Below are 14,098 nucleotides of genomic sequence, written 5' to 3' on the forward strand. Positions count from 1 at the left end.
AGGCTAAGGAGAGGCATGTAAAGGACAGAGGCCCTATGTTCCCTTACTAGGAAGCACCTTCTAGGAATCCAACCTGGCTGGCTTCAAGTCTGCTTCTCCTTTCTAGATTATCTCCTTCTCCTTCCTACCTGGGTACAGGCATGTCACTTTCCCTGTTGTCTGTGACACATGGTATGTTAATAGTGAATTATTTCCTTCGTATTTCAGTTATCTTTAACTCCCTGCCTTTACCATCTCCTTGTTCAATTCTAAATCACCCAATATAATTCTTTCAGATTTCCTCTTTCTAAAACAGCATTGTACATATATAACTTCCCTGGTCAAAACCACAAATAGCTCCCCATGCTTAAAGAGGATGTAGTTCAAACTCTGTCTGCCATGCAGAACTCTTTTTTTAAAGCTTGGCCTCTGACTAGACAATTAACTTTATCTCATATTGTCTTCATAAAACTTCAACTCACTTAAGCTAGCTCTGAACACATCATCATGCGTATTTTGGCTTCATGCCTCTGCTCATGCTGTCCCCTTGCTTGAAATATCAAACTCTTTCATTTTTCCTCTTGAAACTAGCCTTATCCTCATACCCTAACTCCATAAAGGTTCCAGTTAAGATTGCCCAGCCTTGAAAACTACCCAAAACCTCTTCGTTTCTGTGGCATATACTTTCTGTTACTCACTATTGCCTTACCAATGGAGCAGGGTAACACATACTATTTATGACATATATCTTTCCTTTTGTTCTAATTAAGGGCAAAGTCCCGAGAGCCCTGCTCTATACATGTTTATGACACTAGTGCCTACACCAAAAGTGTATAAACATTTACATTTACAATGCAATTCCTATTTTTTGAGTGTATTACTACTACAGAGCCCTCTGTTAGATTCAAGTAAGAGAAGCTCCCTGCCCTAAGAACTCACGTGATAAATATCAGCTTCTTTCAAGTTAAAGGAAAAAGGTCCTAAGGAAAAAAGAACAATTGTTATTTGATTTCCCTATCCAATTTGCCACTTGGGTAAAGTTAAGACTTCTTCCTCGACATATGGAATATTGTATTCATCCATTTAGGCGGGGGCCTTATCACTGAGTTCTGTACAATGGACTGTGCACAGAAGTGGTAAAAATCTACTTTCAGGTTCGGTCATCCTATGTAAACTAATCAAGAAAGTGAATGCTTTTGCCTAACCCCCTTTTCAATGTACATGTTTTGCTTACTAGTTTTATTATTAGAGGGCACCACTCCAGTCCAGTAAACGGAAGAGCAGGCAATTAATAGGTAGAAGAGTTTTTGAGTAAGCATTTGTAATTGACATCCAGCAAATTATATCACTTACTCATGAGGCAGTCACTGAACATGAATAAATACAACCCTTACTTCTCAAAGTCAGGGAAGGCTAAGGCCAGAGGACTATTTATTTTTTAACTAATGAAAGATATAAAGCTTTTGTTTAAGCTTTAGGCTTCTGAATTTTACACTGAGCTCACATGTGTGGTGACTTAGCATAGTCAACTCTAAGTTGAAAATCAAGGATATCTTGATATTTCACATCAGAAAAGAATCTCCCATAAACATTTCTCTATACACCAGCATACCAGTGGTCTAGTATATCAAATGCACTAGAAAATGTAATGTTATCCTCTTTTAAAATGACTCCAGAAGGCCTGGCCAAAAAGTGGTGATCTTATCACTAGAAGAAGGAAACATAACAATAGCCCATTACATAAAAAGAGGATAATCCTAAATGAAATGGTACCTGAACTAAGTAAACAAATGTTTAAAGGACAAGTGATCATGATGTTTCAGTAAAGAAAAACTGACTTACAGCAATAATATGAGACAAAAATCAAGTAAATATTTAGGAGTTTGTCAGTTATAGGACAAAATTAATGTGTAGAAAAACATTTCAAACAAAATTTCAAATTTATAAACATTCTGCTTTCATCAGGACATGAACATGTTATATTTTACCTAGCAGTTGCTGAATTGTTCCCTTTTCACAAAGATCCTTGTTTATAGTCTCATTCTCAAGGTAGACCATGGCTCTCAAGAGTCTTAAACTGTAACGCATCTGGGCAAATTTGTTGCCACGGCCACCTGTACCATGAAAACTGTTACCTTGACTAAAGAAAGAATCTATGGAGAAATATCAATAGTTTACATCAATAAATTTAAAATAAAATATTTCAAATAAATAAAACAGAATATATTAAACATCTTTTATATCTATCTTCAAGTTTAAATGGATGTTAAAATTTTGGCCTTTATTTAGAGAAGTATTCCATCCTCCTCTACTTTCTATTGCCAGCATAGAAATATGTGTTTTAAAATTTTACTCAGAAATGTCATTATTTTATATATCTTTTGTAACTTGCTTCTGTTACTTAACATTATGCTTTTAAAAATTATTCACATTGTTACAAGTAGATCTAGATCACTTAGTTCTAACTGCTTTCAGCATCCATTTTATAAATAAGTTTATTCATTCACTAGTACAAACTGCTATAATGAATATTAAAGTTCATGGCCTCTTATTCTCTGCCAAGAGTTTCACCTGTGACACCAGAATCATATAGGTATACCCACAATGAATTTTACTAAAGTTGCCAAATTGTTTCCCAAAGTGGTTATATGGATACAATGTATAAGAAATAGATTGTTCCCAATCTGTTAAATGTGAAATGGTAGTTCATTGTTATCTTAATTTGCAGAGCAATTGCATTTCTCTGATTACCAGGGGGGGTTGAGTGTCTTTTAATTTTTTTGAAAATTTGAGAATATCTCCAAAAATTTTGAAAAATTTTCTTGGCAATCCCTAGTCTTTGTCTACTTCTCTACTGAGTTATTTTCTGTTTAATATGTAGGCATTCTTTATGAATCTGGATTCTAATCCTTCATCAGTCAGAGGGGTAAGTAAATGTCTTCTCTCAATTTGTAGATTTTTATTTTATTCAGATTTGGTCATGCAGTCATTTCTGTTTTACAGTAGTTAATAAATTTAATAATCTTTAGTAATCTGTATAGTTTAAGCTTTTTTGGTTTTTAAAACTCTGTTTCTATCCTGTTATCATAATTTCCTGTTTTCTTCTAAGATTTTTACAGTTTAATTTTTCATATTTAGGGCTTTAATTCATTTTGCAATTGATTTTTTAACATGTTAAAAGGATCTAATTTTTATTTTTTCACATGGAGGGCCAACTGCCCCAGCACCATCCTTCTCTCATTAAGTGGCAATATCATCTCTGATAACACCAGCATCCCATATATTCCGTTCTGCTGGTCTGTTCCTGCTCTAGTACCATACAAGTTTTATTACTATAGCTTTGTGGTAGATTGTGATAAATAACAAGGCAAGTCCTCCTTTCTTTTTTACAATATGCATTCTTTGAAAGATTCTTTTAGAAATTGCTTTATGTTTAATGCTAAAAAAAAAGTTCAAAATACTGTTCTGAGTAGTGTGTATAGGTTAAAAAATGTGAGTTCTGGAGCTGGACTGCCTGTATGAAATACTGGCTCTGCCACTTACTTTGTGGCCAGGAACAAGTTATTTAACTTCTGTGACTGAGTTCTACCTACTGATCAACAGGAATAACAATAGTGCCTATAACTCTTCAATCTGTTGTGAGGACTAAATGTTTTAACCTGCTAAGGGAGTGAAGGCCTACCACATAGTAGGTACTCAATAACTGTTTGCTGTCAGGCTTCCTCCTGTTAGGCAGTATTTCTCTTTTTTGCTTTATAGTCTTCTGTAAATATAAATGTTATAAAGGATAGACAGGAGGGTTGTTTTATTTAATGCACAGTAACTTAGTAAGACTAAATTTAGTGACTCAGCATATTAAAAACCAGGAAATAAAAATAAGCTACAATTTTTTTCTCCCTCATGGATAAATGAGTTCTATTCTTGAGCTAATGAAAATGCATCAGAGCAAAGTTACTACCAGAAAAGAATATAATATCTTCCTTATAATTTTTAAAAAATAATATATTTCTTATTTCCCTACTAAGAACCATGAGAATTGAAATATTCGTACAAACTGGGGCTTGCTAATTTGGTAGACTACATGTGGAGTCATTACTTCTGGCTAGAGATCTAGATTTGAAGCTGCATGAAGGTAAGGATTTTATTTCTTTTGGTCATAAATATATCTTTAGTAGCTAAAACAATATATGGTACCAGTAGGCATGCTATAAATACTTGTTGAATGACTAATTAAAATATTGTCAGTACTTAGTATAATTGTTGGATAGGCCTAATATAAAAATTTAGATCGGTTTATATGAATGATTTCTTTTACTGAGAGGTATGAATCAACTATAGCTAATATTTACTATGTCTGACTCTAAATGAAATCTCAGGCTTTTTTCCCTTAAAACAGCATATTAAATACATTAAAATCACTGGCAGCCAGATCTATATTTTTATTTCTCTTATTAATTTTATTTCTTTTTCTACACCATTCAGTTGAAATATGTAGATTAAAATTTTGACAGGAATCTGAAGGGCCACTTACCTTCACTTTCACACCATTCTAGAAATGCAAGGACTCGAGCATTTCCCTGACACAACATATACTCTTCTGTTAAAAAAGGAGCCACTGATGACAAAGTGGCAATTGCATGCAGTTGTAATTCTTCATACTGTGCTGCAGACCATTCAATTATTTTCTGTTTCTCGGGCTTTTTAACATAGCTAAACAAAGCCAAAATAACTTTGCCATCAATTAATAACTATGAGAAAGGACAAATAGTACTGTGTTAGAAACATAATTAGAGCAGTTTTATTTAATAAAATTAAATAAAAGATTTCCAATCTGATGTGTTATTGATGACCACTTCAAAATATTTCCTTCCTAAAGATCCCAACCTATATTAAGTACCAAAAGTTAAAAAATTAAAACACCAAAAACTAAACTCAATAGTAATGGCTTGACTGTGTTCCCCTTTCTGGGATTTGCACTTTATAGCTGACAATATGCAAATTACATCCTACTTATGATAAAAACCACAATAGTAGAAAATTTGGGGCAAATAAACTGCTGGTTATTTCTCTCTTCCTCACTTTTTAAAAAATGGAAACATTTCACAGACTCAACTGTATATATACTTTAAGAAATCAATTTTATTTGATGTTATGATAATGACTATGGCTATTTTTAAGCACACGCAGCAGAACTTATACAAATATTCTATCCAATGAATGCCACATTTAATTAAATGCCTAGAATTTTTAAATTGTATTGAATCCATGATTTCAATATAAATAAAACAATATATATATATATATATATATATATATAGCTATTATAATGTTTAATCAAGTTAATATTATAGCTGATTCTTATGATACGTATTTATGGTTCACAAGACAGTAACACACCATGTGCTATATTCTATTCAATTTACTTTTCATCTGGCATTATTCTACAAAGACTTTTTTTACAATAACATCTACGAATTTTTCCAAAGTTTTTATAATTCCACATGGAAAGAACACAAGATTCAGAATTGAGAAAACAAGAACATTAGCTCTAGCATCGCTGCAAGTATTAAGTAGGTAATTTTTTTTTTAAATACTCCGTGAACTGCAAATAACAGTACACATATTCATTATCACTACTTTTATTGGGCCACAAACATATGGCATAAAAAAATTAGTTGATTCCATTGCTTACATACTGCTTTAAGAAGCTTACCATGGTCTTTGTGCATTTGACTCTACTATCAACTAAAATTGGTTTATAGGCTATAGTATAAATTTTATTTGTCTTTTGTAGCTATCATCTTAATAGCTATGTAATACTCAACTAGAATAATAAACCATACTTTAGTGAATGGTTTTTCCTATATGGCATTTCAGAAAATACATTTAGGTTCTATGTAGTATATATTGTTATATACTACGTATACTATACTATATTATATATGAATAATAGTAATATATGAATATGAATAATAAAGTTCTAACTGTAAAGACAGTTTTTTTCTGAGCATTTTTTAGTATATTCTTCAAAGTGGCATTACCAAAAAAATTTTTAACTCTTTTAATACTCATAATATTTCTAGGATAGGTGAGATAGGTGTTTTCCCCATTTTGAAGTTGAGATACCTAGGATTTAGAGAAACTAAGCAACTTATTCAGGATCACGTAGCTAGCAAGTGACAGCACTGGATTCCACCTGACTAAAGCCTTAACCACTATACTATACCACCTTTATATTATCATTAATAATATTGATAGAATGCATTTCTCTTTGGAACTTGAAAGATTTCTAAGACTAAAATGAAACTTCATTTAATGCAGTAAATAACTAAACTAATGGAATTGTTAATAAGTAGTATCTTTTTCTAAAGCTTTATAGTTTACAAAGTTTTCATCTCAATCTCACAACAGAAGGAAGAACTGAGCCTCAGAAAGTTTAGGTGATTTTGCCAGTGCCACACAGCTGGTAGGTGATAAGACAGAAATGAAATTCATTTCCAGTGTTTCTCAAATTATATCATGCTGTTATGTAGGATATAAAGTTTTAAGATAAATTTATTGGTATATGGGTTTTTATGGAGAAAAAGCAGGTTCATAAGGGTTTTAGATTGGTGGCACAGAATTAGCAATTTCCTCCAGCATTAAATCATTTGTTATTACTATGGTCAGAGATAGACTATCAGGCTGGATGGGCCCATATGGATTTTCTTTTATTTTATGTTCTCTTATTCAGGAGATCTAAATATATAAATAAATCTCCAAATTTCTCCTGCTTTTCCTTGGTCTATGTGGTTTAAATTTAGGTAAATTCATGGTTCACTAATAGATAAGCAAAAGAAATTTTGAAAGGGTGAAATTCCAGTGAATAAGAGTTTGTTACTTTCCATGGTAAACATACAGGCATTATGATGAGAGATTTGCTGCCATGACTTTTAAAAAGTTGTACTACGAAGTGAGACAATTTAAATTTTTGATTACTCTTTACCTGTATAGTAGATAAATCTTTACATAAGATCACAATTATATTGAATAGCAGTTTCTTCAACTCAAAATCTTCATAGGAATTAGAAAGCTTAAGACCTTTTACCAAAGGATTTTGACTTTTAACTGTGAGGGGGAGAAAAAAAGAAAGGTAAAATAAAAGCTGAAATGATGTATAAGATTCATTAAGACAATTGTAAGTTGAAAATTTTATGGTTTTTACCTTCATTAAAGGTTGCAAATAGTATCAAATCCCTGGTAAAGCCACATTCCTAATATAAATATACAAAATAAACAGAAGTGTGAATTAATTACATGGAAATTAAGTTACTGATGGCCATATTTACTTAATATTTAAGCATCTTTATCAGATTCTCCCTGTCATTCATTTGAATTCATAAAGCACTAATAATAGGAAGGGATGAAAGCAAGAAAATAACAGCATATAGCCAAATAAACTGGTAATTTAGTTAATATTAAACTTACTTCTGTAGGTTCTAAGAAATATGTTGGTCTATGTTTTACAAGTTGCTGTTTAAAATTTGGTAAGAACCCAAAATGTATTGCAACAAGTTACCTATGTAATTCATTATCTATACCTTCGAGTGACAAAATAAGGGAAGAAAATAGTTGTTTTTAACAGCTTTTCTTCTTAAACACCCCCAGCTCCCTAATACATCAAAGGTTTGGCCAGGAGATAACAAAACAGTTCTTACTAAACATGAAAATTACTGAAGAATGACCAGAACTGCAAACATTTCAGCATGAGGAAACTGCTGTTCAGAGATATCCTAGTTGGACTTTGTACATTAGGGAGAATCTATATGAGCAAACCTTGGGCTTTTGAGCTTGCCAACTTCATATTCCTACTACTTTAAGATCCATGTGGTTTCTTGAAAATGTGAAGATGTTATTCCTGTTGACTCACATTCATGGAATTCACCTGAATATCTGCAACGATGTTAATGAGAATTTGACTAAGGGCCTCCAGAGAAACAGAGGACCACCTACACATTACAGCCTTGACAATGAAGCTATGTCAGACTGTTTCCCCTTTGCACAGTGTGAATTCCATGACTGTTCTCTTATGTTCTGATCACCAGCTGTTGATTGATACGGGGTTGAAGACATCATTGCCAAATTTCCTTTAAGTACAGCTTGGGACATGTGTGCTGATATGTGAATATTGCTGCCAGAGATTTCTACTCTAGGATGTCAATCATAATGATTTTTACATTATAAAATATGAGGAGGGGCAGCTTCTGGTATGGCTGAGTAACTCCTACAAGAAACTCTCCTATAGGTAACAATTATAAACTCTGAACAAAATATAAAAACAACTATCTTGTAACCAAAACCAAGCAGAAACTGGTGGGACTCAGGACTTGGAAGTAGGAAATGGTACTGCATGAGTTTCTCTCTCTCCTTTTGTTTTTTTAAATGGCTTTTTAGACTGAGTCCAAGCCCTAATCTATACCATATAGGGATGCTAAAACTCAGGATAAACTTGTAATCTAATGGTTTGAAGAACCAGAGGACAGAGGCAATCACAGGGCAACCAGTGGGACAATATCAAAAGCATAAGTGTAGTCAGAGTTCCATAAGAATAGGAAAGAGAGAATGGAGCTGAAAAAAATACTTGAATAATGGCATAAAATTCTCCAAATTTTTACTTAAATTTACATATTCTGGAAGCTCTATGAATCTAAAGCAGGATAAATACAAAGAAAATCACATCTTGGCACATCATAGTAAAACTGCTAAAAACCAAAGATAGAATGAAAATCTTGAAAACAGCCAGAGAACAAAATGATACATATTACGTAAGGAAACAACAATTTGAAACAATGACTACTTATTGGAAACAGTGGAGGCCAGAGACAGTGGAATGTCTTTAAAGTGCTAAGAGGAAAAAAGAAAAAACCTGCAACCTAGAATTCCATCTTCTGTGAACACAGATTTCGAAAATTAAGGTAAATCCAATATATTTTCAGATAAAAGAAACTAAGAGAATTTGTCGCCAGCAGGCAGCAGATCTGCATCACAAGAAATGGTAAAGGAAGTTCTTTAGGTGAAAGAGAAATGATACCAGATAGGAACTCATATCATCAGGAAGGATAGAAACACATCATAAGTAGTAAATATATGGGTAAATTATAACATATGAGGAAGATCTCAAGCTTCCGAAAGATACAAAGAAGAATTGGCAGAGTGCAAGTATACTGGTGACTACCATGACATTATAATATAACTTGGCATTACAACAAAGTACATAAACTTTACAACATACTTTATGACTCCCTCCTTCCCCCACACCCACAACTTCCACAATTAAAATGAATGCAATTTGACTCATACTTACAATCATTGGTGCTCCAGGATTTTGAGCTATAATTGTAGTGATCACTAATATATCATTTCTAAGCTGACGATCATAATGACTAAAACCTCTTGTAAGCAGACTTTTAAATACTTCCTTCAAAGCCCTAGAAAATAAAATCAGATCTTTAAAGCCATATTTCTATGGAAATACTACTTAAGTGTTTATCAACAAAATCTCCCTTTTTATATTATACTACTTATTTCAAAGTATTTCTAATCTTTTCTCTTTCCAAATCCATCTCTAATTCACTGTACCAGATAAGAATCCCTCACTCCAATCTATACATGATGGTCAAAGTGACTGCTTTAAAATAAACATTCAGTCACATCGTTTTCCTTTTAAAACTAGTTAAAGGCTTTTCTTTGTTCTTAGGATAAAGTCCTACCTCCTTACCAAGGTTTTCATGTTTTGATCCCTGCTAACTTTGTTAGCTTCATCTCTCACTGTTTTACCCTATACCTCCTACTCTCACCATATTGAATTTCTTTCAGTTTTTAAATTTTACTTTGTTCTACTTTTACTTCTGCTCCCATCCAGGATGCTCTCTGCATGCAAAACTCTTCTGTGTTGCTAATTCATACTTATCATTCAATACCAGATTAGGGTTTTCGAGGAAGTGTTGATTACTCTCCAAATCTGAGTCAGGTTCCCTGTATAAAGGGCATTTGTTGCTTTGCCTCCTAGGACTGACCCATTTGCTCTTCTTATTGATAATGGTGCCCTTATTTTTATTTAGGCATTTGGTCTTTCCCCACTTTTGGTCTTGTAAAGCTGCCTTCAACTAAAAGGAAGCTAGTTAGAGCATTCCTTCTTTCTGTCACTAGGCATTCACTCTGAAATGAGCATATGGCCAACACCAGACCACTCAGAGTCAACAGGGACTCGACTGAAAGAATTTTCTTTGAGGTTTCAGAATAGCAAGTCTTCTGTTCTGCTTGATTTGGGGTTTGATGGTGTGAACTTAAGACTTCTTAGGTCTCACCATGTGGATCTTGAGACTAAAAGCCAACATAGTGCAAAATAGTGCATAGAGATGAAGAGGGCCCAAGTCCTGGTATTTGCTGGGCCTTAAATACAGCTGCACAAGACACCAGTTTTATCCTTGACTTTTTAATTACATGAGCCCTTAAATTTCCTATATGGTTTAAATCAGTTGGCTTGAGGGTTTAGTCACTTGCAAACAAAAATGTGCTAATTCACCCCTTTCTGGAAAACATGTAGCTCCTTAACATTTCTTCATAACATTTATATGCTCTCTTTTAGTCGCCTACTTACTTGTCCATCTCTCCTAATATAATGCAAGTTCCATAAAAGCAGAGACCATTTCTGCACTGTTTTCAATTGTATTTCTACAGCCTAGTACTGAACTTGGCACAGAGCAGACAATAATTATTTGATAAATGAATAAGCAAATAAAGGTTCACTCATATTTTATTGCTAATGCTTACTGTAGTATCTGGAAGACAGTAAGTACTCAAAAATAGGTTTACTGAATGAATGAATGAAACAGTTCTTCTAAGTGCCTAATTGTACTTTATACATATTCAAAGACATACTTTAGTTTTGTTAACAAGATACTTTAAAAGCCTTCCACATAAAAAAAGTGACTTGTTCTTGTGCAGATGCATTTATAATATGGTACAAAAAATGTTCCAAAACATAGCCTTTACATAAATCAAAAGCTTAATTGAATACAAATTCAAAGATTTTAGTTATGTCACTGGCTATCATTTTAAGGTTAAAAAGCATTCCTATCTAACCACATATACTTACAGCACACATTCCAAGTTACTAAGTTGCTGTATGATTTCTTCTTTTGAAGATTTTTCCAGTAAGTTCCAAAGTATTTCGGATGAACGAAACAGAAGTTGTCCAGAGGGATCTGGGTCATCGAGGTGAGCACAGATTCCACTGGCTGCTTGTGCTTTCACCATTAAAGTGCAATTAACTTCTGAAAATAAGTTTTAAAATTATTTCTGTTGTACAGTTTTGACATCATTAGATAGAAACAAAAATAGTTGGGAACGAAGTGTTCAAATTTAATAATATACAAACCAGAAGTTGAGAGATGTTGCAGAGCTTTAAGCACCCAAAGTTTCTCAACAAGTTGATTTTCTAGCAAGGCCAATGACTGGGCCATTGTTTTTGCCAGTCCTCCAACTTCAGCCATTTTAATCTTATACAATGAACTAGCTTGCTGGTAACCTAACAACAATTAATGAATAAATATGTACAATTTTTTTCACATAGTAATCATCTACAATAAACAAAGAAATGAGTAATTTATCATTAAACAACAGCAACAACAACAAAAACTTCAAAGAATGTATGGCATTTTAAAATGGTATAGCACAGGGATAGGCAAACTTTGTCTATAAAAGGCCAGGTAGTAAGTATTCTAGGCTTTGCAGGTTATAGGGTTTCTTTCTCAAATATTCAACTCTGTTATCCTAGCACAAAAGCAGGCATAAACAATACAAAAATAAACCAGCGTGGCTGTGCTCTAATAAATGTTTATTTACAGAGGGGCGATTTTGGCCTGGGGTTCATAGTTTGCTAATCCCTACTAATAGCATTTCAAAGAGGACCAAAAATTTGGAAGCATATCTTACATTCTATAAAGGAAAAATATTTATTTGTCAGTAGATATACCTTTTAATAAAGGAAAATGGCATGATTACAAATACAAGTGTTTTCACTATTCAAGTTAGTGCATTACTATAGTGCTTTCAAGTGGCAAAAGTTATATAATTTGACAATGAAATAAGAGGTGCAAATGTAATGCTGTTCTGATAAACGCTAGTGAATATGGTATTTTAAGGAAGCTTGATTCTTGGCGACATGTCTTATAAGAATTTCCTTCTGCCTTAGTGCCTGTGAGAAACACCACCTCTCCTTTGGTAGGTTGCAAAGGTGCCTGCTCAGCTACATTCAGCTAGAGAAATTACACATCAGAGGGTACTTGCTCTCCTGAGATGCAGCTAATTTTCTCTTAGTGATGTAATTATCTAACTTCTTGACATCTCAACTTTGAGACCAACTAGACCTTTAACTTTGCCATAGTTCTGAGATGTCTGTCAGTCTCTTATTTTTCCGAATTTGATCTTTGGCTCTGGACAAGGCCTGGCCCATTCCTGTGATAGGTTCTCTATGGTATGCCCTGGCTACTCACTTTAGGCATTTAAAAAGTATAAAGAGGAAACCAAAAATTGCCATAATTTCACCATCCAAAGACAACAACATTAACATTCTGGTATATTTCTTATTGATATTTTAATGTATGCATATAATTTGAACAATATACTGTATGCAGAATTTCATATTTTACTGTAGCCACTATACATTTTATATAAGCCTTTTCTCATTCTATAAAATATTTTCCCAAATATGATTTTATTTGCATAATACTCTGTCATATGCATGGACCAAAATGTACTTTATACTTACTGTATTTTTATATATCAAGTTTACATTTTTATAGAAGAATATAGTAATATTAAGTCTCATAGACTTGATTCCTGTCTGCAGGGCTATGTCTCTTATAATTGCTCTACTGAGGACTTTTCAGCTGTGGACCCATCACTTGAAACTAACTGAGTGACAGCTAGTGAGAACATTGCCTTAGGGTCCTAATTTTCAGAGCCTGATCAAATTAAGATCAACCTCACTTCTCTGCACCTTAACTCCTCTGTCTTGTCTTATACACCAGTTGTCTCCCTGTCTATCTTAAAGAAGGGTGCCTATATATTGCCAAGGTTAATCCTAAACCTGTGCTCTTAATTCCATCCTCTCGTGCTTTCTTTGGGAATTTCATCCTCTCATTTTCCATGTACTAGCTTCTTGTTCCTCTGCCTGTGGGGGAAAGCATCACCTATCCTCAAAATTGAAAACAACAACAAAACCAAATATCTTTCTTTGATTTTGCTACCAGTTGACTTGTTCTCCATCTTCCTTGTTTTTCTTCACCATTTGATCTTAATAAGTTTGCATTCACTGCCTCTACTGCCTCATGACCACTGCCTTTACTCTCACAATCCTCTCTTTCTTCAGTCCTGTATCTGCCCTGACCAGTTTATGGAAATAGATCTGCCTATGATGAACTACAGCTTTTCAGATACCACATCAATTGGCATTTTCATCCCTCAGTTACAGAAGCCTCTACAGTATTTGACACTGAGACCACTTCTTCCTTCATCAAACATTTCATTGATTTGCAACAAAACATGGTGGTCTTTAGCTTTTCATCCTCCTCTTTGAACCTTTTCTTCACTACCAATTTCTTTGGATTTTTTTTTCTCCAGATCTCAATATGAGCACTTTCCATATTACTATTCTTGGTCACTTGCTGTTTATATGCTTTATCTCCTGGAAAACTCAAGCATCCTGATGGTTTCAATTTTCATTTCTATTTGGATGAATTCCAAACCTGTATTTCTGGTCTCTGCTGTTTATTTCATCCATAGCTGAAATCTGACAGTTAATAATCTCTTTACTCATTTCTCTACTTCAGATGTCTTCCCATTTTCCCCTAGTCATAAGTAATCCTTCTCTTCTACTAGAGCCTTATTTGCACCTATCTTAAGGTGCATATAACTTTAAAATATATTTTACATCTTCTCTCCTTTCCTAGATTGATTATAAATTACAGAAACTTTATGAAGGTAGAAAGTATGTCCTAAACAACATTATATCTACCACATTGCAAGTGCCCTCTACCTTGATATCACATTTTAGTGTGACTCGTTTTATCGTTAT

The 14,098-nt window shown here is 33.5% G+C and overlaps 1 protein-coding gene and 1 long non-coding RNA gene across 2 annotated transcripts in view; one reads left to right on the plus strand and one right to left on the minus strand.

Moving 5' to 3' along the window:
- Positions 1–14,098, minus strand: part of CFAP69 (cilia and flagella associated protein 69) — a 52,839-nt gene that overhangs the window by 21,593 nt on the left and 17,148 nt on the right. Inside the window, exons 7-13 of the mRNA XM_010978016.3 lie at positions 11,399–11,548; positions 11,117–11,294; positions 9,323–9,446; positions 7,184–7,232; positions 6,965–7,086; positions 4,511–4,727; positions 1,968–2,132 (exon numbers count right to left, since the gene is read on the minus strand). Of these exons, the coding sequence (XP_010976318.1) occupies positions 1,968–2,132; positions 4,511–4,727; positions 6,965–7,086; positions 7,184–7,232; positions 9,323–9,446; positions 11,117–11,294; positions 11,399–11,548 (1,005 nt within the window). The remainder of the gene's footprint in view (positions 1–1,967; positions 2,133–4,510; positions 4,728–6,964; positions 7,087–7,183; positions 7,233–9,322; positions 9,447–11,116; positions 11,295–11,398; positions 11,549–14,098) is intronic.
- The window catches only part of LOC116153977 (uncharacterized), a 29,641-nt gene that overhangs the window by 2,869 nt on the left and 12,674 nt on the right, over positions 1–14,098 (plus strand). Inside the window, exons 2-3 of the long non-coding RNA XR_004137758.2 lie at positions 2,861–2,905; positions 4,005–4,111. This is a non-coding gene — a long non-coding RNA (uncharacterized LOC116153977). The remainder of the gene's footprint in view (positions 1–2,860; positions 2,906–4,004; positions 4,112–14,098) is intronic.

Source organism: Camelus dromedarius, chromosome 7 (assembly GCF_036321535.1).
Source record: "Camelus dromedarius isolate mCamDro1 chromosome 7, mCamDro1.pat, whole genome shotgun sequence".
Classification (NCBI taxonomy): domain Eukaryota; kingdom Metazoa; phylum Chordata; class Mammalia; order Artiodactyla; family Camelidae; genus Camelus; species Camelus dromedarius.